At 34.0% G+C, this 26,746-nt stretch overlaps 1 protein-coding gene across 8 annotated transcripts in view; it reads right to left on the bottom strand.

Annotated features, from left to right (window-relative positions):
• The window catches only part of LRRC7 (leucine rich repeat containing 7), a 440,527-nt gene that overhangs the window by 310,537 nt on the left and 103,244 nt on the right, over positions 1–26,746 (bottom strand). The window contains exon 2 of one of the 8 annotated variants that reach the window (XM_016148943.2): positions 1,229–1,304. The exons of the other annotated variants lie outside the window; for them this stretch is intronic. Within the exon in view, the coding sequence (XP_016004429.1) occupies position 1,229 (1 nt within the window). The 5' untranslated portion in view covers positions 1,230–1,304. The remainder of the gene's footprint in view (positions 1–1,228; positions 1,305–26,746) is intronic. 8 annotated transcript variants of the gene reach the window in all.

Raw genomic sequence — 26,746 nt, 5'->3', positions numbered from 1 at the left:
ATGTATTTATCATCCATGACTTGTCATGTAGAAAGCCCTAAAAGAAGACTGAGAGGGGAAAAATGATTGTTGGCTTATATTTCTTTAGGAATCTGCACTGTTAAGCAATTGAAACACAATTTTAAACATTTTTTTTTGTAATTATAGAAATTTCTCCTACTATAGGATTTTAAATATAAAAATATGTGCTACTCTTAAAATATTTAGATTTTGGATACTGCCATAATTTCTTATACATTTCTCTTTGCAAATATATTTTAATCAACATTACCATTGAAAAAATATGTTATAATAAGAATTAACTGTATTTTTGTTTAAAAAATATGTGTGTATATATATGTATATATAAATGTATTTATGTTTATATGTTTGCCTATTTACATATATAATATGCAATTTTAGCATGTAAAATAAATTTATAATTGCAAACTTATTTCCTTAATCTATGTCAATGAAAGATTAGTTATACATATTTTCTAAAATTCTTTTAGCTTTTACATTTTCTGATTCTGTTAAAATCTCAAAGATACATTTGAGGAGAAAGAATCTACTCCAACCACTTTAATGTGGAACAATGAGATTTTTTTCAAAGATCTTCTTGCCATTCAAATAATCTTATTTACTCTTGCCACATTCTTAAGTCCTTTTTGTATCCACTTATCCTAATATTGCATGATTTCATCAGTGAACCTTTTATTTCATTTCTTGGAAATGTCAGTAAGTACTGATAAACGGAAAGCTCCTGTTTTGCGTCTGGATTTCATTTGACATCACCTTGATTTTTGAAATGTAACCTTCAAAAGTGAATGTAATTTCACTCTAGTTCTTAGAAGCATGATTATAATTTCTATTAAGAATTTATGATAGGAATTAATATATATTTTCATAATGGCTAAATATGTCACAAAGTTTAGGGAAATTCTTATTTTTTTTTCATAAAGAAATATATCATTGAATTAGGGCTCTAAAAATAAGACTGAGAGATGATACAATATTTAAACTTGTCTTTCTGACCAAAATAACTTCATCATTGTTGACATAAAATTACTTTCCTTAAATCCATAGTTACTATTTTTCTTTCTAATTATTTGTGATGTAATATAGTTAACATAAATACTACTAAGTATGAATTTAAAATTACAAAACTATTTGGTCATTATAGAGTAAAATTCTCAGAATACTAGTGAATTCTATATATTTAAGCATAGTAAAATAACATAGTATCTACTTGCTAGTTATTCCTGTCTCTGCAGACTTCTAGGTTGTGACCACTTTGACTTGCATTTTTTTCGAGTAGCGGGCTCCTTTAAAAAAAAAGAAAATTTAAAAAATTTTAATTAACTGTAGTTATAAATTAACAAATACATCTAAATGAACATAATGAGCAAGGCTGGAAAGTGAAGAGCTTAATCAGATGTTTTTCTAATTGTCAGGTTACACATCCTATCAGAATAATCCTACAAATGCTACTACTATAAATATTTGAGTTGTGAATGTATACATTCAATGTGGAACAAAAAGATGATACTATTGTCCAATATTCCTTTTTAAAGCAACATTTCAATAGCTGCAAGGAAAATTCTTTGTATAGTGATTTTTACCCTTTCCTGTTTTATTCCTAATAACTAAATAGTATTTTCCTTGTTTTTAAAAATTATAAAAATGGAATTTCTTGTAAAATACTTCACAATTTAGATACTTACAAGTCAGAGTTGCCTTTTCCTTTTCCTGCAATTATTCTGAAAAAATAAAATTTTATGTTCTTGTTTTTAGATCTTAAACCTTGATTTGGTAATTCCCAGTGATCGTTAAAGTGCTTTCAAACTGGAACATATTATGTGTGTATACATGTATAGCTTAATGACTTTGATGTATTATAATTACAATAATTGAGCCTAAAATACTCATATACATTTATAATAATTAAATCTATCTTAGAAAAGTGACTTCCATGTGATCAATGCAGAAATCCACGTTTATTTATTTAGTATTATAGTTTATACTCTATACTTTTATAAACCATGGTTACTATGAGAAATGAAGAAGAAAACCATACCTTGAAATCATTTGTTTGAATACTTAATGCAAAGTCTTTATATTTAAAAAAACCTAAGGATTTCTACATAACTACTAAATGTGTAAGTAAGGACTATAGGAACCTTACTGATCCATGGAAGAGAGAAGTCTCTAGTCTATGCAGTCAGCCACTGTCTGTTATGTATTAGGAGTCATAAAGAGAAGCTCAAATGTTATAATTTAGTGTAATTTTCTAATAAAATAATTAAAAGGGGGAGTGAAAAGACCAAGAAAATATTCAACATCTGTTTAATAAAGTCAATGGTACATAGCAAGTCTTGATACTGAAATAATCTCTCCTAGGAATTACAACTCTAAAGGAAATTTTGGAAAAGAAAAACTGTAGTGAAAATATTAAACAGCAGTTAAAATGCTGGAGATTATGTATTTAATTGATACAATTCTTTACTTGTAGAAAATGTAGTCTTAGAATAAAGCTTAGCAAACTATGTGCTTAGGCTAAAGTAATTTTCTAATTACAAATGCATTATTAAAATTAAATAGAAATTAACAAATTTTTGCAGTCATAACTATTCTTAATACTTTCATTTTTTACTTTTATACTAAAATTAAAAGTTATTTACATACCACTATTACAGTGTTACATTATGAAGTGCTTATAGTCTACAATACATTATCCTGAATTTTGTAGAAATAAAAAGATACAGTCTGATTACATACCATTTAATATTGTTTAGTTCTATAGATTAGAAAACTGAAATAATCTATTTTAACTTGTTTATCTATAAAATTACAATAATTAATCTTAAATATCTCATTAATAATGTGTGTGTGTATGTTGAAAATACATATGAAAATTCTGTTAAAGAGAAAACTATGGGCCCCAAATGGAGTCACTTGTCCTAAAGCTCATTACATGGAACCTAGACTTAATATCTGACCTAATTATAGTTTCGACCTTCTCCAGGAATTTAATCTTAACTGGTCATTCTAGAATTTTTTGGTAGCTCCAATGTGGTAATTTGTCATGTGGGCCCTCCCCATCCCTGCCCCTACACCCGCAAGGAAGCTGAGGCAATCTGCCTGGTTAGATCCTGCCTTCCCTTAAGGGAAGGTAACCTTGATTGAAATAACCCTATTTTTTGTTTAATAACATACTCATCTTATCTAATTTCTACCTATAAAAGCCTTTTATATTTTACAATTTCTTGCAGCAACTCTCTGTTTGCTAGATGGGATGCCGCCTGACTCATGAATTGCTCAATAAAGCCAATTGGTTCTTCAAATTTAAATATTTGTTCTTTAACAGTTTTAACAGTCAAGCAAATACCTCATAGAAGAGAGGTATTTGTTGTTTTATTATAACAAGTGAAATTATAAGCCTAAAATATATTATTATAGTACCCAAGAAAACGATATATACTTAAAAATAAATTATTATAATCTTGTTTTCTGTGATTTTGTTGCTATTTTGTTGAAAATGAAAAGTGGCCCTTCAATTTCGGGCAGATTCTCCATTCAATATAATGAAAGGACTACATATCTAAATTTAGAATAATAATTAATTATTGTTATAGTTATATTCTCTTATACTATACAATGCTATAGTATAGTTTAGTATACTACTATAGTAATAGTTATAATTATATTATAGTTGTATTATTATGGTATAATATATAATTATGTTATTTTTAGGATGAGTATACTTGTTTTTATTCTTTACAAATCACTGGAATTGGACGGTGCAATGGCTAGTGTGACATGCACCCTCTTCAGACAAGGGAGATAATATTGGGAAGACAGGCTCTTTCATACAGGGTTTTATTTTTCTTTATTAAGAGACCTACTATATTTAGTCACAGGTAACAACATATTTTTAAAGCTAATGTTGAAAGGGAGGAAAAGGAAACTTTTGGTTATAATAGAGAGGAGCATATGTCCTTTTTACTAAATAAATTAAAATTTGATATCCAAAAGAAAAATAAATGTTCAAGTATTTTCTTTAGTGCTATCACTATCCTTGTTGGTCCAGGGTATATAGTACCTGAGTTTCCAGGTTAAAGTCTATTTTAAAAGATTTGTTGGGAGCGCTTATAAATGGAAGTACTGTTTGAAAGCTTTTGAAAGTTTCCTTGTTTTAGGCTATACTTGGTTTGTGGTATTTCTGGTTTCCAGTTTTTTAGTCAGCATCCTTGAAATATAACCTCTTCACTCAGTGCCTTAATTTTATGTAAATGATATCGCACACACACAAACCACTAATTGTATGCACTGGGTGGATGCTAATTCTCATTAGCTTGCCCTCTTTGTTGCAGCCCTTTTCTTTCTGCATTTTCCATCCCTTTCTATCCCCCTGCTACATTTAAGCCCAGTTTGAACTGCCTCTTTTGCCTGTTACTCAAAAGTGGAAAATACATATGAAAAGTTTTTGAGGTTTAAGTTCCTATGAAAAGACATAATCTCCCAGGGGCAACGACCTGTTCAGTTATGTTTCTAATCAGTATTCATCACTCTGTAGACACTGCAATATTTAACAGTGTTGCTATAGCACTTGAGCTATGGCTGCACAGTAAATAGGCCAGATTTGGACGTCAAGCCCTAAAACTCCCAGCTTCACATCTCAATTATAATTAAATGAGATTGCCTAATACAACTGTTCAAATGTTCATTAAAATAAACCTGTCAAATCCAGAGGGCACAAGGGGCATTCATAAAACCCAAATTTTAGATTTAGGTTTCCAGCTACTGCATCAGTGAAAAATTCAGGAGATTTGAAATGTTAAGACTGTTTCAAAATAGATATTGAATTAGCTAAGAACTTTAATTCTGCCTCATGGTTAATGGTCTCTTGGTGTTTTTATGATAAAATTACTAATAATCATTCACTATTTAATGCCAATGATGTTCTAAGAGCTAATGAAAAACATGCAGTGTACAGCAAAGAAACTTGATAATCACCGACCCAAGCCAGAATTATGACTAGGTTAAATTATAAGCTTGAAAAACATTTAAAATAGCATAGCCTGTCCATTACCTTAAGAAAAATTTCACAACCATTCTTACAAGTGAGAATCTACTATATTTTGAAGGTCACCATTATCTTCAGAAAATTCATTAGGATTTGTTGTCACATCTTGCAAATGCCAACTTAAAGAATTAAATCCGAAGGGCTTTCTAGAAAACATGAGACCATACATTCAACAGCTAGGTTTGTAAGCTCTGGGTAGAGCAAAAATTGTCTTTGCAGTCAAGTGGTATAAGTCATTTGAATTTAAAGGCAGAGCTTTAAAGTCCAGATAGGAAGGTCTTGCAGAAACTAGAGGGCAAAACAGGCCTTCTGGGTGTGCAGCTCATGTGGGCTCAATATGAATAAGGCCCCCCGGAGAACTTATTGTTGAGGGGCAAAGAGTAGATTTAAATACAATCTGAGACATGATATGACAAGGCATACAGATTATACTGTGGGAGCCTAGGGGAGGGGCACTCAGAACAATCTGTGGTTTTTGGAAGCCTTCTGACCCCAGTGATCAATTAGTGTCTTGGATGCACCACACACTTTATATATTTTATTAAATTTTAATTAAACTTAAATCAACAAAACCAAGATTTTTCAAGTTCTTCTGTGTGTCTTTTACCTTAAAGCCAATAAAAAAAAAAAAATGGCAGAACCTTATGGATCACTATAAGGCTTTCATTGTTCCTTTTACATTTACTTCTCTCTCCAAATCCCTTAAACTTTACAGGGAGTGGGGAAGGATAGAGTATAGAGTATAGAACTACTTGGCTTAAGTGGTGCTGGTAAGAGAAGGTAGCTGTAGTGAAGACTCTGGGCTGGATGGAGCCACCCCTTCTGCCTCTCTCTGCCCTAGGCCTTCTGTCTTGACTCTTTTTTAGATTATATTCTCTTGACCATTATCTTAAGAAATAAAAATTAAAGTCTCGCTTCAACTATCTACAGATAATTTACATAAGTCAATAATTTTTCCTCATCATAATAATTCATAATCAATAATGATATTTCTTATGTATTTTTGAAACAGAATTGAAGGCCCTAGACAGTATATCTTTCTTATAAAACTCCTTATTATAGAGATTACATCTTTAATCTTTATAATGATTCTTTTAGGTATAAATCATTATTATTCTTTTTTCATAGATGAAAAAACTGACTTTGAAGTCTTGTATCACTCATTCATTCATTGAACAAGTGAAGAGCTTCTATTTTCTAAGTATTATGGTGCTAGTGACTTAGCTTGCCATCAAAGACCTCTCAGTCTCAGTAGAAACAAAACTGTATGTTCACCCTACCATTTCCTTTTCCTGAATATACAAGAAGACTGCATTTCTCTGCCTCCCACCTCCCACTGCAGCTAGATTAGGAAAATGTGACTACAATTTAACCAATGATCAGTAAAAATAATAGAAGCCACCTCTAAGCCTGGCCCTGGGGAGTGGGGAACCCAGTTCGATCTTTTGATCATCCCTTCTCCTGAGTGGGCTGCATGAAACCAGTTGACATATAATAGAGGCAGACCTCCCAATCTGCACTGAACTATGACTTGAGGGAGAAACAAAATTACTGTGTTAAACTGCTAATATTTAGGGTTTAATTTGTTACCACAGTATAGTTTCATGGGTGAGACAAATACTAGACAATTAACTGCAAAAAATAAAATCGTTTAGAAGGAAATAGAGTATTTTGAAATGGCATAACAGAAAAGACCTATTGCAGCAGGTTGGATCATAATTCAGAAATATTCCCTTCCCATCTGCCATAGTATACTGTTCATGTTGGTTTCGGCTCTATGTCTTGCTTTGGCAAACAGATTAGGTGGAAGTAATGGACCATTTCTGACCTAGGCCTTCAAGGGACTTACAAATTTCTGCTCAGATAGTTATATCCCTGTCATATGTAAGAGCTAAGAAATGAACATGTCCAGATTAGCCCACTGGTCCTATAACAAAGATGAGAGATATGTGGAACAGAGTTGGACAGCAGATGCCTACCTAGATCAGCTGACCTCTAAATGACCTCCACACATGGACATGTCCAAATGAAATTGAAGGAGTCACTGAACGAGGACCAGCCTGGTTTGAGAGGCCTACAACCAGTCCTCACATTTGGACTAAATAAATGCTTACTATTGCATGCCACTGTTGTCGTTTGTTATGCAACATTATTTTAGTACCAGTTAATTGATACATCTCAGATAAGGTGGTCAAGGAAGATGTCATTAAGAAGGTAACATTTAAGTACACACCTAAGAATGAGAGAGAGTTATCTATGTAAATAGCTGATGACAAAACTCCAGAGAGAAAGAATTATATCTAAAAAGACACTATGGTATGTGGCATATTTTGAGGAACTAAATGTGGCAGGTATGCCTAAATTTAATCAGCATGAAGGAGAGTATCCCAAGAATAGATTGGAGAGGTAAGCAGTTAATAGATAAGATCTGTAGGGCCTGGTAGGAGGTTAACTTTTTTAAATTTCCAAGATCCAGTAGAGACTTCAGAATGTCCATTTAGAAGTGGAAAACGAATTGGAAGAGAGGACAAGAAATACTTGACTTGAAAATGTACTTATATAGATAACACATTATTTATACTTTGATTATGTATAATGCCTTCAGGTATCACTTGGATACTACATGGGAGACACTTTAACATAGAGTGGGTTTGGTTAAGCACCTCTCCTTCACACTTCCGATCACTGTCTTCATTCCCAAATAAAGCTGATATTTTTTTAAGTTAGCTAATGAGAAAAAATATATATATTTTTTGCATGAAGGATAAAGTTCTATCAAAATGCATCCTTAAAAAAAATTCCAAGGAACAATATTACATATGCATAGTGAGCTTGATGGTGCTAATAGAGATAAGAGGCCCTTCTGCATTTCCACCTGCTACTGCTACCTGGTTGGCCAGGTATGACAGATAAGAGCAGGATGCCTAGGAAGTTCTGAGAAATTTCACAGAACACTTTGCTGATCTTTTCACCTACCTTTTTTGGCCTAATATTATATATAATTTCTTTTACCTAGGGGTTTCTTTATGACACCACTACCCTCTCATACCACTTTATAGAACCATCGACTCCAACAGAGTCGATAATGTGCAGGGAGGGATACAAATGAGCCATAAACGGGCCATTGTAAATAAATTTCACTGGCATCTTATCTAGGCCTGTGTGGGTCTTTATTGCTTTTTGCAAGTTCTAAAGCAATAACCTCCTCAATGGCCTCCAGAACTTAAACTTTAACTTTACCTACCTCCGAGACTGTAATATAGTCTAGAGGTGACTTCGTAAAACATTCCCAGCATGCATGTTTGACTCAGGGGAAGAAGGGTGAAGAAAAAGAGAATTAATATTTACTGGGTGCATATTTTATTCCAGACGTTATCCTGGGTGATTAGAAGTGATATTAGTCTGGTTTCACCCTGCAACAGATTCTACCTAAAACAAAGATTTGAGAATAAATACTTTATTTGAGAGGCAATCCTAGGAAACATGGGCAGAAAATTTAAAAAGAAACAGAAGGGAAGGAAGCCAGGAATGGGTGTGTAATGAAGCAATTACAACTCTGGGTAACTAAGGCTCTGGCCTGCTGGGGGACATGGGGAGATAGTGTGCAGTGTACCACAGGATGAGCCAGGGGCATGGGGAAGAAGGTGGGCTACTGATTGCCCCACTCCCATCTGTTAATGACTGAAGGCTGTACTTGGAACATTAACTCTGTACTTCAGGCTACACTAAACACAAGCTGAAAGGGCATTCTCAGGAAGATTAGACAGTGTTCGCTTCTTGATGCCGTGGGCATATACATACCAGATGCTAAGGGACAAGTGGACATGGGAGGGCCCTCAACAGTTACAGAACCATTTTCTCATTTATTCCTGATTAATATCACCATTTTAGAGAGGCTTTCCATGACCGCTAAATTTAAAGACACATACTCCAGTTTTCTATGACTTGTTCCTTTCTTTGTGAGCCCTTATCACAATTGTTCACTACGAATTTGCTTCTTTTCTTATATATTTTCTGTATTTGTCCCTAGACTGCATGTATAATGAGATTAAGGACTGAGTTTATTTTGTTCGCCAACATCTAGTAGAAACTAGGAAGCAATAATTATTGAATCAGTGAAGGAATGACAGAGCGATGAAGTAAGCAGAGTGACCTTCATTACAAGATAGGAATACTAAGACTATACTGATGGTGACAGGATTCCAATCTAGAATGGCATACCATTAAATCCCATATTCTGTACTATATTGTGATAATGATACCATGTCGTTTTCCTATTTCCTGCCTCAGAAAATTCAATAATTTCCTATTTCTTACATCAATAAATCTAAACTCCTCTGTCTGACTTTTATTCCTTCTATAAGCTGGCTAGTTATATTAGTCTTGCATCTTAAAAAAAATAATTAGTGCACAAGTACATAAAAATGAATGAAAAGTTGCTTAAAACCATATGCGAAAATGACTTGCAGTTTGCTTACCAATAATTAGTTTAATGTAAGAAAACAGTGTGATCCAATCTCTAAAAAGTCCAATATAAAAGGCTAACTGAATGCAAATATAATTTCTAGAGTAGTCAGAGGGGCGAGTATGAGTGATGGTGAATTCAAGAGTCTGTTTCTGAGGCCAAAATGACTGGAACACAGAGTAATGGTAAAAAAATCAAAATTCCTTTATCCACGCATATGTAAGTGATTTCGCTTCAGATGGCTGACCCTTAACAAAACCCACACAACTATACAAGCAAAATGAAACCAAAAAGAATGAAGTCAGAAACAAGAGAACAAAAACAATGTATTCCTATTTATATTAGCTAAGGATGTATAGGTGCTTTTATTTACATTATCTCATTTAAGCCTTAGGTCATTCAGCATGACTGAAGGGCTTGATAAAAGTATAAAAAAGGAATTTAGCATTCTGTCATGCAGTAAAGAAATTACTGAGAAAAGAGAGCTGTAGCTTGAATACTAGGTCAAAAATTTACATAAAAAATAATTAGGTAATAATATAAACATGTATTCGTGGAGGGAAGATGTGGTAGAACACATTGATTGATCAAAAATATTTGAGGCATTTCCCCATTATGGTGCTTCTTCCTATGGAAAGATCATACTTGATGTTAGCCTAGGTCATAAATACGGAATCCAAGCCAATGGGAAGCTTTAAGCCAGCCTGTGCTTCTATTTATGCTCTTTGCCTTTGTGGTGAATCCTAGATATGGATTCCATTTTCTTTCTAAAATCTGTAGCAAAGAGAAGGTGGAGCAGAGCCCCAGCCAATATGTAATGCTATGAAAAATAAACCTTGTTGCTTTAACACTAAGATTTGGGGTTGTTTATCATTGCAATGGTAAAAGTTGTATAAGAAGAAATGAGTAAACATATCTTTCTAATTCTGAAAAGTTTATAAATTAAAATTCGAGATCCTGAAGTAAACTACTGTTCATTCATAATTTAAAGTTTAATGTAACAAGAATTTATAAATGGTATTAAAAGGTTTGATAATATTCAAAAGAAGCTGACACTTTAGGGGAGAAAGATATGCTGTTCCAAATGAAATGAGAAATGAATTGCTGAGTTGTGAGGTTAAGTGGAAATATGCAGAATTTAATTTAGTTGGTTAATAACAGTATTATAATGATTAAGAGAGCTTGAAATTTACTACATTTATAAATTTAATTGCTTAGATGTACAAGAGTAGTTTATGTCCTTGGGAAGGTTTTGTTTGTTACATCAGGGCAGAAAGTACCTAATAAAGAGGATAAAATGATATATAATCCTTTTAATGTATTTTTGTATTTGATTTACTAGTATTTTGTCTAGGATTTTTGCATTTGTATTCATCAGAGATATTGGTCTATAGTTTTCTTTTTTTGTGCTATCCTAATCCAGGTTTTGGATAAGGGAAATGTTGGCCTCTTAAAATGTTAGGAGGAAGTATTGCTTTCTCTTCACCAGGTATTAAATCATCTTTGAAATTTGGTAGAATTCACTAGTGAAGCCATCTGGTTCTGGAATTTACTTTTTTGGAAAGTTTTTGATGATTGTTTCAATATCCTAACTGTTGATCAGTTTATTTAGATTTTCTAGTTCTTTGTAATTCAGTCTAGAAAGGATGTATATGGTTCCACAAATGCAAATTGATTAATGTGATATACCACATAAACAAAATAAAGGATAAAAATTATATGATCATATCAAAAGATTCATAAAAAGCATTTGACAATATACAGTATCCATTTATGATTAAAACATTTAATAAAATGGGCGTAGAAGGAAAGTGACACACGTAATAAAGGCCTTATCTGACAAACTCTCAGCTAATATCATACTTAATGGTGAAAATTAAGTCTTTCCTCTAAGATCAGGAATAAAACTAGGTTGTCTGCTCTCACCACTGCTATTCAATATCGTTTTGGAAGCCGTAGTGAAAGCAATCAGGTATGAGAAAGAAATAAAAGACAACTAAATAAAGAATAAAAAAGTCAAATTGTGACTTTTTTGCAGATCACATGATTCTCTATATAGAAAACACCAAAAGCTCCACCAACAAACTATTAGAAACAATAAACAAATACAGTAAAGTTACAGGATACAAAAACAATAACATTTCAAAAAAAGAAATAGAAAAATAATTCCTTTTGCAATTGCAACAAAAAGAATAAAATATCTAGAAATAAACTTAACAAAGCATGCGAAGGACCTAAACACTGAAAACTATAAAACATTATTAAAAGAAATTGAAGAAACACAAAGAAATGGAAAGAAATTCTGTGTTCATGGATTGGAAGAATCAACGTCATTAAAATAGCCATATTACCAAAAGCAATATACATATTTAATGAAATCTCCATCAAAATACCTATGGAATATTTTTAAAGAAATAAAACAAAAAATCACTGTAATTTTGTGAAATCATGAAAGACCTTGAATAGTCAAAGCAACCTTAAGAAAAACAACGAGGCCAGATGGAGCATTCTGCCTGACTTTAAATTATACTACAAAGTGAAAATAATCAAAACAGCATGGTATTGGCAGAAAAACAGACACACAGACCAATGAAACAGAATTAAGAGCCCAGAAATAAACCCCACTATATATGGGCAAATAATTTTTGACAAAGAACCCAAAGATATACAATGTAGAAAAGAAATCTTCTTCAATAAATGGTGCCGGGAAAATTGAAAAGCTACATGCAAAAGAATGAAACTATACTGTTATATATCACCATACACTAAATTAACTCTAAATGGATCAAAGACCTAAATATAAGACTTGAAAGAATAAACTGCATAGAAGAAAACTTGGGTATTAAACCCATAGACCTTGGATTTAGAGAGAATTTTATGAATTTGACCTTAAAGGCAAGAGAAGTAGGAGCAAAAATAAATGAATGAAACTATAACAAACTAAAAAGCTTCTGCATGGCAAAAGAAACCACCAACAAAATAAAGAGGGAACCAACTGAATGGGAGAAGATATTTGTAAACAACACCTCCAATAAGGGGTTAATATCCAAAATATGCAAAGAAGTCATACAACTCAAAAACAAAAAATACAAACAATTCAATTAAAAAATGGGCAGAGGACCTGAATAGACACTTCTCCTAAGAAGGTATATAAGTGGCCAAGCAACGTGAACAGATGCTCAACTTCATTAGCAATTAGGAAAATGCAAGTCAAAACCACAATAAGATACTACCTTACACTTGTTAGAGTGGCTATCATCAATAGGACAAATAATTAACAAGTGTTGAAGAGGTTGTGGGGAAAAAGGACGCCTCACACACTGCTAGTATGAATGTAAATTGGTATAGCCACTATAGAAAACAGTATGGAGATTCTCCAAAAAAGAATAGAACTACCATTTGGCCTAGCAATCCCTTTTCTGGGTATCTATACCCCAAAATCCTTAAAGATATATGCACCCCGATGTTTACTGTAGCATTATTCACAATGGCCAAGACATGAAAACAACTGAAATACCTTTTGAGAGGTGATTGGATAAAGAAGTTGTGGTACATATATACAATGAAATATTACTCAGCCATAAGAAAAGATGAAATACTGCCATTTGAGAAAACACAGATGGATCCTGAGATTATCATGCTAAGAGAAATAAATCATAGAAAGAGTTAAGAACCACATGATTTCACTCACATGTAGGATATAAAACTCAAAGCAACAAGCGAACAAAACTAACAAGCAGAGACTCATGAACATGGATAATAGTTTAGTGGTTACCAGAGGGTAGGGGGAAGCGGGGAGAGGGAAGGTAGACGGGGTAAAGTGGGTCAAATACGTGGTGATGGAAGGAAATTTAACTTTGGGTGGTGAACACACAATGTAATATACATATGACGTATTATTGAATTATACACTTGAGACCTATATAATTTTATTAACTAATGTCACCCCAATAAATTTAACTTAAAAAATAAAAATAAAGATAAAACTTATTAGATTTATGAAGAAAATGGAAATGCTTTTTAAAATTTAATAGTTTTTGAATAATAAAATTTTAAAGTAGAATTAAAACTTACCAGGTTTATAAACAGAATATGATTTGTACATTGAAATTTAAAAAAAAAACATTGAAACTTAATTTTCATAAAAGGGAAATTAATTTGAAGTGCAAATAGCTATAAATAGTCTTTACTTTGCACAAAAGCCATTCTGTAACATTAAAAGCTCACAACAAGTCATTATGAAGTAGTAATACATTTCCCATTTTATAGATGAGGAAATGAAGGCTCAGATAAAGTCATCCAAAACCAAAATTTTGGTAATTTACTCAATTTGGTAATTTTACAATTTGCAAAATGACTTTTAAATGCTCCTAAAATATACTTTATTTTTTTTGCCTTTAAAATGTTAATGTGTGTTTATAAAAGTTTTATAAATTATCAAATATAAATAAGGCCTTAGCTATTATAGATATTTAAATACTGGAAAAAATATCTGGTTGATTTTTCTTTTGAAAAAGTTTTGCTTTTCCAAGCATATGAACCATTCCTTAAAATGAGAAAAAAATTATTCTACATAAAGTGCCTAAAAAAGAAACTGCACATAGCAATTGCACGGTAAGTACTCTGAACTAATAGATAAAGTGCAAAAAAACATAGGGATTTTATTTTATTGTTTTTCTTTTTTAAATGATTTTTATTAGTATATAGCTAACATACAATATAATATTAGTTTCAGGTATACACTATAATTATGCAACATTTATATACTTAAAGAAGTGATCACTATAAGTCCAACAACCTTCCGACACCGTATTTTTTTCCTTTTCTTTACTCCTTCATAAAAGTATTTGAGGAGGCTTATGATAAAAGATAGGTACAAAGTAGTTTTAAATAAAAAAAAAAAACATTAGAATCATAAAAAGGAAAAAAAAAGGAAAGATTTTATTAATAGACTAATATGTTTACTGTATTTTCACATTGAATGTACCTTTTTGCTTCTTGGAAGACAGGCAGCAAGGGAAAAGTATAGGCCTCAAATTTTCTTAATATTTTGCAAGGAAGCACATCAATTTTGATACAAAATTCTTAAATGTGTTTAATTGGTTGATTTATTTATCTCATAACCTCGAATAATTAAACATTAACAGAATCCTTTATTTTTTCAAGTTTTAAAGGAAATGGGAGGCATTTCAATAAAATAAAGAATAAGGATTAAGTCCAATGCATGTTATTTATATTTACCTATCGCTGATCTACCCACGTATCTATGTATCCATGTATCTATCATCTAACTATCATTTTCTATCTATCGTCTGTCTATCTATCTATCTATCTATCTATCTATCTATCTATCTATCTATCTATCATCTATCTGTCCTTTTATGTTGTTTGCTATGAAGTATTTTTATGTTAATTAAAAGGTAGGGTCAAAAATAAAATTAATATACATTATGTATGTGCTATATATGTACACACACTAACAAACATGTATTTACACATTTTTGGAAATTTAAAGCAACAATTACATAAACTGTTGAAGGATTTTTATAGAACAGAGATTTAAATTTATTCTCAGAATAGATATGCAGATATGTAATCAGTGGGATAGCATAAAGAACTCTAAAGTTATCCCATTCTTAGATAAATTAGCTAAGAATTGAAATTTAAAAATAAAAAACCTCCTCAATTCACATAGTCCCATCTAAAAATTTATCTAAAACACTTAAATTTAACAATGAAATATAAAAATAGAGCACAAATTTTATGAAACAAAGTAAAACTAGATTTGTTTTTATCTTGAAACATTAAACAATTCACGAAAGTAAATGATCTATTTTTTTTTTTTTTTTAACAGCTTATCTTAAAAAACATGCTAGGAGAGACTCATTTCCATGAGAATTTTTGAGATAAAATAAATCAGGATAAAAATGAAAGGTGGTTTTGTGAATTCATTTAAAAGTTTTAGTGTTTTCAGACTCTTCTAGGATCTCACAAAAACTAAAACACATTAAATAATTGAAGTCTGGAATCTATGCAGATGGATCAGTGAGCTAGGGAACAGGCCACCTCCTGAACTTTGCTTAGTGATTGTGTAGATAATACATAACATCAGAAATACAAATTACATCTATGTAATAAACATTGCAATTGATCCTAGGGGAGGACAACATGCCTGGATAATGGCTTGTCATAAAGCTGCTCACCCTTTCCTGACCCCCTGATTTTTTTTAAAACACAAAAAGGCATTGTGGCTATTAAATACAAAGTATACAGTGCCTAAAAAATTGTCTGCATTTCACATATCATCATAAATATGCATCTCAGTAATGTTTCCCAAACACTGTAATTGTACAGTCAATCAAAAATCATTTTTGCATTCTTTATATACTTTAAGTTCACATCACCATCACACTGTGTTTTGATTGTATACTTCAGTATACATTGTGGTTCTTAAAAGTCAGCAATTTGAGTCAAGAATTAGAGTGGCCTTTAATAGTCTCTTTTCCATTATTTTCCCCTTCCCAGTTAATTTTATGACGTTTAGAGTTAGGCTGAAGGGGAGAAAAAGTCTGCAAAACAGAAAGCTTTAGAAAAACTTAAAAATCATTTTGTGGCCGATGACGCAGAAACGATTGTTCCACCATGGATTATCCCTGGTAATACTGTCTAGCCAAAGTATTATCAATAACAAGATGCCAGCAAAAATGTTGCTGATCACAAAAGCTGTCATGTTTACTGTCATCTGCAGTGCTTGGCTCCAAAAGACAGCAGTGAGAACTGATGCATTTTATAATGCGTTCTATCTTACCTGACAGTAAACTGATAGGTGTGTGACATGCCAAATACTATAGGTGAAAAGATGTTCTTGATTAAACATGGTCTGTAGTGACCTGTCAGCAGACAGGTAACATTATTCACTCTTCAGGCATGCAGACAAATGAGAGAACAAGTCACCTACATTTTTGGTTTTAAAATTAAAAGGGAAGTATTTAGCTTTGCTCTTAACAACAGGTTGTTCAAGCTTATAATAAAACAACACAATGCCTGATTTTTGGACATTTGTTATAAAAAATGTAAAAGAACTTAAAAACAGAATTTAGAAATTACTGAAGCAAAGATGCCCTGTACTTCATGGACCCACCATCAATTTAAACAATTAAAACATGGAAAATGTAATCTTTCCTCCATCCTATACAATACAGGAGATACTTTTAAAATCTTTGAGTACAAATATTCTGTATGCTAATTAGAAAATAAATTAAACCAACGTTTTTTAAGATATCATGCTCTGATTAAACAGTTAAGTTTTGGTTTTGTTTTTCAATCTAATAAAAACAGAGACTCTTCTAAAGGGGTTAGAATACATCTCTTGTTTTCAGAATGTTTGTTTCTTAAAAACACTTACTTATTCAACATATGAAAATAGCCTCACATTGATCAGAGTTTTATTTGTTAATAGGTCTATCAGTAAACTTCAAGGAAAGAATGAATCCATAATTACACCCCTGACTTTGATATGCTATCAATTTAATGACTTCTTTTCATTTAGTATGGACAATAAAACAACAAAAATTGAAGTGTACGTATTTTTTAAAAAATGAAGATGTCTTCTATTATTCATTTATTCAGTGTGCAGGTATTTACCAAGCATCTCCATATACCAGGTGCTTGGCTCAGCATTGCAAATGTAACACAGGCACAGTCCCTGTCTCCACAGACCTAAGAGTCTAGCAAAGCAAAATTCACAACATGACATTCTATTAATAGCATTCTGCTTTGGGGTGGGTGGGTATTTTATACTAGCTTTATTCCAATAAACTTGAAACATTTGAAATGCATTGATTTCCTACCTGATAAGTTGTCCTTTTAATGAACTTCTTTGTTCCTTTATATGCAACATCTGAATTGACAATTTATAGATGAAGTTTTTGAGGCTTAGTGTGTATCTTTTATTCATCATTTTAAAGCCACAAGTAGTTTTATCTAGTACAATGTTAAAAAAGTACCTGACCCTAAAGCAAATCACTTGTGGTTTTGCAGCTAGGGCTGAACAGGTCAGAAGTCAAGGATACCAGAAGTTAATTATAGAGTTGGTCAAAATTGGCCATAAGAATATCATGTACCCAAACTAGAGTGGATACTTTCTGGGAAGTCATATAGCCAACAAGAATTCCTTCCTTCTTTCTTGGAATGGCCTTAATATACAAGAAAACATGATCCTGGACTTGGGGCATAAAGGAATGGGCTGGTCACATTATCCCTCTGCTAAAAAATAAAACTTGAATTAGGGAGATACTGATTTTGAGTCTTTGGAACTAAGTCACTTTAATGGTGTGAGAGACAACAGCCATAAAGTCCCACTGCTGAGTTCCCTATAATTTTCTAGGTCCTGTCCTTTTCTTCCTCTTTAACTCATCTTTCTCCCCCTTGGCTTGAGTGAGGAAGTTGGATCTGCTGCCAAGCTCCTGGGTAACATTTTTAGGGGCTACCATTGCTATTCTATGAAGTAGTGGAACCAACCTCACAGATAGAAAGTTTTTATGGCTTCGCTGGTGTGTTCTGGTTAAACAGTTAATTTTTGTTTAATAAAACCAGGGAATCTGGTTTTATTAAACAAAAGGAGATTTACTATCCAATGCTGTGTGGACAACATATGAAGGTGCCAGGTTAGTGTGGTTTTCTGTTAGGCCAACAAAAGGACTGGATGTACTTACAAGTATAACAGGATGTTCAAAAAGAGACTTTAATAGAGGCAGCAAAATACCATAGATGTGATATTTCAAAGCCAGAATGACAAATGCAGAATTTACAAAGGAATAGGCACAGCAAATAATTCCATAGTATTTACTATATTCCAGAAATTGTTCTAAAAGCTTCACATATATTAACTAATTTAATCCTCATCATTATTTTCAATGAGTAAACTGAAGTACAGAGAAATTAAGAAGTTTGTCTGTATCACACGCTTAGTAAATAGTAAAGCTATCACTCAAATACAGGCAGCTTAGCTCCAGGATCTGTGTTCTAAACCACTCCTAACTGTTCCGTGCTAGCTAAGTTCAGGTTCTAAAAATTTCGGATCCCTCAGTCAGATCAATAATTTAAAAGGGATCAAACTGTTAAAAGAGGAGAAGTTGTAAAGGGATTTTTCTGGAACAGCTATTGCTGTACTTTGACTACTTGTCCCACCTGGCAGTGAAATTTGTAATGCTACTTTCATCACTTCAGCCTGATAAAAGAGGTGTCCATGGAACCCTTCTGACAGCTTGAAATGTATTTCCTGCAGTTGAAAACATGGAAGACTGGTGCTTGACTCATGCTTAGAGGGCAAATGAAGCCTGTGTAGCAGGTTACAGAAAGCTACATGGCTGTGCAAAGTTCATCTGAGCAAAGGATGTGTGATATTCCTATCCATTAGAAGTAGGGCACATTAAGGAGAGAAGTCATGGGCAGTAATCTTAGGTCCTGTCCAATACAGCTGTCTAGAAGGACAGATGAACCCAAGTGCAAGAACCTAGAGGCAAATGTTGAATTCCTAGGATCTGCAGAAGCTGTTGCAATGACATTCAGAAAAAAGATGTATCTGCAGAGGCCAGGGAGAAGCTCTATGAGTGAAAGGATTCTCCAAAGAAATGCTCTGAAAGTCACTCCCCAAATAGTTATTTTAAATGTCTTTTAGAAAGAGTAAAGGCCCTCTAGCCACATAAGAGCTTCCCTATCCCTTACAATTTCTCTAGCTCCTTCCTTAACCTTAACCTTGAGGGGCTCCAAAACTATTGCTCAAAATTCAGAGGTAAAGTGAAGAGGGTGGGATTAAAAAGGCTCTGACCACACCTTCTTGACAAAAGTCAGACAAACTGCAGATGGGATGAGGTGAGGGAAGAAAAGTCTTAAATTTAAATGAAGATTAAAGCATTGATCAATAATTTGGACGGACATCGTCTAATGACAAAATTGAGGCTGTGTTTTGTGACTAAAAGCAATCACAGGACTTTCTATGCTCTAAGAGTGGGTCAATGACAACAGGGGCAGGGGAAGATTATCCCCTTTAAATGGACAGAGGGAAATAAAAACAGAGCTGCATTTCAATTACATCATGAAATATGGTTGTTCAACATCTTACACAAGGATGTCTAGGAAAGAAGTAGAATATACAGAGTTTGGCTATAGGGATAAGAAAGGGTACTAAAAATTTGGTGCACTTTTCTATATATTCCTGGGGAGCAGAAAAATAAAAGGAGAGCCAGATCCGATTCTCAAATTATGTGAGGCTTCTTGTTGATTTAGTTAATAGCAGCTCTGGATGGAGCCTTTGCCTTCTGGGGCATGGTTTGGAAGTCATTCTGGATCAAGTGTTTTGGCAGGGGGTCAATTTTGTCCGGCACCAGAGAGGCATCAGCATACAAAAGTACTGAGGGTTGAAAATTAAATTAAACTAGCATAGGACACTCTTCATAGAGTTTTGGTGCTTCCTGGACATACGTGTTATTTTAGGAGAAGCTCTCTAGGTTGGCGTTTTGTCCTGGAACAAGTGTTCTAGGTATTGATGTACAGTCACGTCATGGCAGACTGAGCCCACAAAAACTTCTGCTTGAGCTGTTTCATAGTTATAAGGGCCATAGTAGTCTTGTAGGAGGGGACAGACTTGCTTCTTACATCTCAGGATTCCACGAGAAGACATTTTCCTGGGCTCTTACGCCGTTCTTTTTTCCACGGATGTGGAAGGAGTCATCTGCTTGGTAAGATCTGAAGGACTGAGCACAGGTGCAGAGCTCAGACCTTTCCCCTCTCTTCCTTCTGGGTCCTGCCTGGGGACATTTGCTTTTGTCTGCCTAAGCCTCAGCTCTACAGCAGCAGGCCCCACAGGATGAAGCTGGGTGGGATCAATGTAGCCATGCACTTGAGCCACATCTTTCAGTATCATTTTTATCAGTATTAAACATAAATAGACAAAAAGTAGATATTGGTGATTCAAATAACAGCTGAAGTTTTCGATGGGGCCAGGGCATATGGCTATGGGCTTTCAGCTGCCGCAAGTGGGCCATGCAGGATTTGACTTCAGGGCTTATGATAGTTCACGGCTGATTTATTCCCAAATAAGTGGTTGTTTTCTCACAGATGGGACTGTTTTAACAACACTGTATTGATCCCGCTGACCTTAGTGGATGCTGGTCATTGTGTTTGAGTTATTGCTATATGATTTTGAGCTTTGGGCTAGGTAATCACATAAGCAGTGTCTATGGCCCTAAAATTTAGAGAACTCTCATTGTGGATATGCCCATAGAAGAATGGTGAATTTTTAGAAGTATAAAAATAAAAACAAAATAAAAGAAAACTGCTGCTTACTTTGGAGGAAAAGAGAGATTTCCTTAGGAGAGATATTGAGATTTTATAGGATAGATTAAATATGAAATAGAAAATGGGATCTTAAAGGTTGAGAGAAACAAATATTTAAAAAGAAATAAGGAGATCCAGCTCTCACTAATTTAAAGAGGCAAGTAGAGAAGGAGATGTTTCAGCTTTAAGAAATCAAACCATTTTGAGTAGAGCCTAAAGAAATCTAACCGTTGAAGAGAGATGAAATTTCAGAGAGCAACCTAGAATAAATCTCTGAGAGAGAATAGAATCAGGGAAACTACTGACAATATGGCTTTTTAAAGCTGTGGATAGAGTCCAGTGTGACAGGAAGTGGGAACTACAGCTTGAAGAGTGAGGATGTCATACAAGTGTCCACAAAAGCTGGACAAATTTAAGGGTAGAAAGCAGAAAACCAACAAAAAAATATTTAAAGCATTCTTAAGCGAGTTTCAAAATGATAAAATCATTAGAGGTAAGGGTACAGATAGTGCCTTACCCTTTAGAAACATTCCAGAAATTTACAGAATTAGCATTGTAAAAGAAGATTCGGCAAAGATAAACCATATTAAAGGAGATATAGTACAGGAAAAGGCGTGCAGAACAAGATCAAGTTCAGGGTTGAGTCTGATGCCGACTTCATGAAAAGCTTAGTCCTCGCTGGGATTATCCAGTTGAGGAAGGTGGGGGTGAATGTGACTTGTCTGAATAGTAGAGGCTTTTGAAAGACTTAGAAATTACTGATTTTACATCTCCTATATGGGAGACCTCAAGAGACAAAGTTTAGGAAAATATGTTAGAAAAATATATATTTGAATCCCAAAGTAACAAAAACTAAAAAATAAAAAGTATTAGAAAATAGTACTAGTTTTACATTGTTAAAGAAAGAAATAGATCAAATAAGGGATCAACTTAAACTCTTAGAAACTCAGTTCAGACCCTCTGGTGTAGGTTTTAAAGATTTAGCAAATGAAATAAAGCAACTCTATTGGTTAATTTTATGTTAAATTGATTGGGTCACAGTGCCTAGATATGTGGGTCAAGCATTATTCTGGATGCTTTTGTAAGAGTGTTGGAGGATGAGATTAACATTTCAATTGGTGAACACTGAGGAAAGTAGATTGCCCTCTATAACCTGGCGGGCATCACCCAATCAATTGAAGGTCTTTGAAGAAAAGACTAACCTCCCCTGAGAAAGAAGGAATTCTGCCAGCAGATGGCCTTTGAACTTGAACTGCAATACTGGCTCTTCCCTGGGTCTCCAGCCTGCTGACCTAACTTGAAGATTTTGGACTTACCAGCCTTCATAAGCATGTGAGCCAATTCTTTAATAAATCATATGTCTCCTTCGATAGGCCTTGTCTTCACTGGAAAACATATATACGTGTATATAGATGTGTGTGTGTGTGTGTGTGTGTGTGTTTGTGTATGTATGTGTATGTCTATGTGTATACATACATGCACACATGCGTGCGCGCGCGTGCACACACACACACTATTAGTTTCTGTTTTTTCTGGAGAACCCTAATATAGCCACCCAGTTAAATTTGAGCTTCAGAAAAAGAATGAATAATTTTCAGTATAAATGTGCCCTGAATATCATTTAAGACATACTGATACTAAAAATTTATTTGTTGCTTACCTGAATTTAAATTTAACCAGTTTTCTTGTATTTTATCTGACAACTTTACCCTAAAAGCAGTAAAACAATAAAGGAAGATGAAACACAACATGACTATTTCACTTCTATAAAAAAGAGCAGGAAGAAATTCCACTCAAGACCTGGCCAGAACAGTCCAATGTTGAGGAAATCAAGTTTCTTGAAATGGCAGACACATAGCCTCATTAGGTCTCTAGAGGCACACAGTTCCACAGTAACAACAGCTCTTTTGGGTTAGGAACATGATGAGGTTAATTCTCCAGAAGAGAAAGAGAAGAATGACAGCAGTTGCATAGGACTTAGCAATTCCATCACAATATACTCATGACAATGGCCACTAGGGTTCTAGGACCAAAGACATCTGCTCACCAGACTAGAAACCATGCCATTAGACAGACTCACATTCATTGCATTGCTGGCACTCAAGGGGGAAAAGGTTTCTGATCCCTTTTAATGCCAGTATTACTCTGGTCTGCTTTGTTCTTCTGGCACTACTAGGCTCTTGCTCAAACCCTACAGCTGCCATCTGCCAGGGCAGGAAAGTGCTTTTTTGGGTTCCCTAATGTTACTCAGTTACCTTTGGGTATGAGTCTCCTTATGCCACTGGGTGGACAGTGCAGAGGCACAGGGTTTCTCTGCTGCCACCATTATCACCACGTTGGTCTGCCTGCCAGGGAGAGCAGGGCTGGGATGGCCTGGAGTCTCACTCTTCTACTGCTGCAGGTGGGTCAAACTGCTGTCAGCTGGGATTATAGAATGGAGGTTGGGCTCTCTGCAGGGTCTCTGCTGGGCTTCCCATCTTTTGTTCCTTTGGATTGAGAGGACAGGCTCTTCTTGCTTTATTAGTATTAGTATTAGTATTAGTAGTATTAGTATTAATATTATTAATATTAGTATTAGGTCATTTCACAGTGTTAGGCTGTAGGTCTCTCTGGTGCCCAATCCAGAGACATATGGAAGATAAAAAGAAAATCCAAGGAACACATCACATTGTTTTTCCTCAAGTCCTGAAGTTCAGGCCTGTCCGCCTTTTTCTTTTAAGTTTTCAGAGTCCTTTTATCGTGGTCTGTTGAATAATTTCCAAGGTGTTTAATCACATTTTTAGGGAGGAACTAGGAAAGGTGAGTCTGTGCTTTCTGTTCCAAAATCAGATTTTTGTTCTTCCTTCCTTCCTTCCTTCCTTCCTTCCTTCCTTCCTTCCTTCCTTCCTTCCTTCCTTCCTTCCTTCCTTCCTTCCTTCCTTCTTTCCTCCTTCCCCATCTCTTCCTCCTCTTCTTCTTTCCCCTCTCCCTCTCTCTCCTCTCTCTCCCTATTTCCTCTCCTCTTTTCTCCTCTCCTCTCCTCTTTTCTTCTTCCTCTTCCTTGATTCTCTTCGTCTTTCTTTCCTTCCTTTCTTTTCCTTTCTCTCCAGGTTCCTATGGTGCACTTTAATTTTAAAAGTTAAGTAATTATGATGTAGAGGTGGTGCTGGGTGAAAAAGGGGAAGGAATTAGGAAGTAAAAAATGGGGATAGGGAATATAATATGATAATAATTGTGTTTAGTGCCAGGTGTTACTAGACTAGTCAGAGGGATCACTTCATAAATTACATAAATGTCTACCCATGAGGCTATATACCTGAAACTAACAGAAAATGATATTGAATGTCAACTATAATTGAAAAATCAAAAAAAAAAAAAAAAAGGAGGAGAGTAAAGGAGCATAAGTTCAAATTTCCAAGTATAAAATATTTAAGTCATGGGACTGTGGTATACAATGTAGGAAATATAATCAATAATATTGTGATAGTGTTTTACGATGTCAGATGGTTGCTAGATTTATCATAGTTATCACTTCTTTAGGTATATAAATGTTGAATAACTATGGTATATACCTGAAACTAATACAATATTGTATGTTGGCTATATGTTAATAAAAATTAAAAAAATAAAAAGTTAATTTCTTCATTTGTTCTGAAATATTTGTTAAACATCTAACTCCCAGGCATTGTGCTGTACGTTATCAACATAATGATATATGTCTTCAAAGAGCTGATAGTGTAATTAAAAATGTTTGTCTGGATGTATCTGAGTGTGGAGCTCATTTAACTGATTTGTATAATACACTATAAGACATTTTTAATATGTAGTCAGCTGTTTTTATGATTTTGAAAATATATTCAATTAAGTCTTTTATGATGTTAATACTTTAAATTGGTCTGATTTCTTAGGACAATTTATAATAGATATCCATTTTTTATTTCTATACATTTCTCATTTTTCTTCATGTTTATTTTCTGGTCATACTTCCTTCGTTTTTATGGAATACTCAGTATTTGTTCTTCAAATTCCAGGTATTTTCACAGATAATTCTTTAAATGACTCCAGTAGAGATTTTAAGTCTGCTCTTCCTGTTCAGTTTTTAAAAATAATTCCTTTCCTCATCAATGTTCATTCTTTTAATTTTTTTTAAAAAAGCTTGCTGTTTTTTTTCTATGTTATTTTGCAGCTATTTCATAGAGTACTTATCTTCTTCTGATTATTGAAAAGTTTAAACAGCTTTCGAATTTTTTCTTCTAGTTTCTGCATTTATTATTTTTCCAAAGTATACTTTTCCTTTCCAAGGTAACTGTTTTGTTCTGGTTCTGTAACATTAAAATATATATAAATTCTGTTCTCCTCTCACTAAATATGTTCAGAAATTAAAAGAACACAAAGGGGAAGGGAATAAAGCATGAGATGAAGCTGAAGGGGTGGTAGATAGTTATGCTTTTATCTTTCTTGAAGGGATAATAACCATAGGATCATTTTAAAGTGAAAAGCATTCAGAATCATGTATAGAAAAGCCACTTACTGGAGTATCTGGCAGAATATTAGACTCTTTGCAGAGGAGGTGATTTGTGAACAGGTTCAAAATGTACTCAGGTAAAATAATAGGCCTTGAAACTACAATGGATGTAGGAGAAGAAAGTATGGAAGATGACTCTTAGATTTATAGCCTTTGAATCTTGTTAAAAGTACCACACTCAGAGCAAAAAACAAACAAACAAACATAGCACTGAAAAAAGCTCAGGTTTTGAGAAAAAGGGCATAGATTTGGTGAGTTTGAAGCACTGCCAAAATATCCAAGAGAATGTGTCAAGCAGACATTTGGATATATGAAAACAGGTCTGGGTTAGAGGTATCAATTTTCGAGTCATCCGAGTATAGGAATAACTGATGTTGTGGATGTAATAAGATTGTCTAGGGAGAGAGTTTATTTAGAAGAAGGCTTCAGTTTTTAGAAATTCTAATATGTAGTGACTGGAAAGAGAAAGTTGAGCATGCATAATAACCAGGGAGATGGAGGAAAAGCAAGAGAGTATTGTATCACAGTTGTCAAGACATTAGAGGGTTTTCAAAAACAGAAACTCATTAATTGTATTGATTTATGCTAAGAAGTTCAGTGAGAAGATCCCTGAAAATAAAAATGCTTTATGGATTTAGCAAGTGCTAAACTGAATTCTAAGACAGCTCCATGATTATTACACTTGAAATGTTCAAGCTCTATATAATCGCCTCCCCTTGGATTGTCAGGACCTGTGAATTGCTTCTAGCCAACAAAATATGGAGAGAATGAGGGTGTAGTTAAGGTCCCAAATCAGTTGACTGTGAATTAATCAAAAGTGAGATTATCTTTGTTGAGCCTGGTTTGATAATCAGGTGAAATCCCTTAAAAGAAGGGCACGCCCTCCCTGAGGACAGAGTCCCTTGCTGGCTCAATAAAGTGAGCAGTCATATCAAGATGGTACATGTAGGCAGGAACCGCGAGAGGCCTATGCAACCTAAAAATGGCCTCTAGGAGGAGGTCAGCCAAAAGCAGGGTTCTTGGTCATACAGTCACAGGGAAATAAGTTCTGCCAATAGCCTATGAAGCTTGAAAGTGGATCATTTCTCAGTTGAGCTTCTGATGAGACCACAGCCTGGTACAACCCTGAAGCACAGGACCCAGCTAAGCCCTGCCTGGACTTCTGACCCACAAAAACTGCGAGATAGTAAACAAGTGCTGTTTTAAGCCACTAAATTAGTGGTAATTTGTTACACGGCAATAGAAAAGTAACACAGCAACAGAGATTATTGGTGGTGTGAATGAAAGCTGTTTCAGTAGAGTGACTGGATAGGAGCCAGACTACATGGTTTTGGAAGAGTGAGTGGGAGGTAAGTAAATGGAGTGAGTATAGATG

This window comes from Rousettus aegyptiacus, unplaced genomic scaffold (assembly GCF_014176215.1).
Source record: "Rousettus aegyptiacus isolate mRouAeg1 unplaced genomic scaffold, mRouAeg1.p scaffold_m13_p_1, whole genome shotgun sequence".
Taxonomy (NCBI): Eukaryota; Metazoa; Chordata; class Mammalia; order Chiroptera; family Pteropodidae; genus Rousettus; species Rousettus aegyptiacus.
Note: the sequence above shows the minus strand (reverse complement) of the source record. Positions and strands in the feature narration are given on the sequence as shown.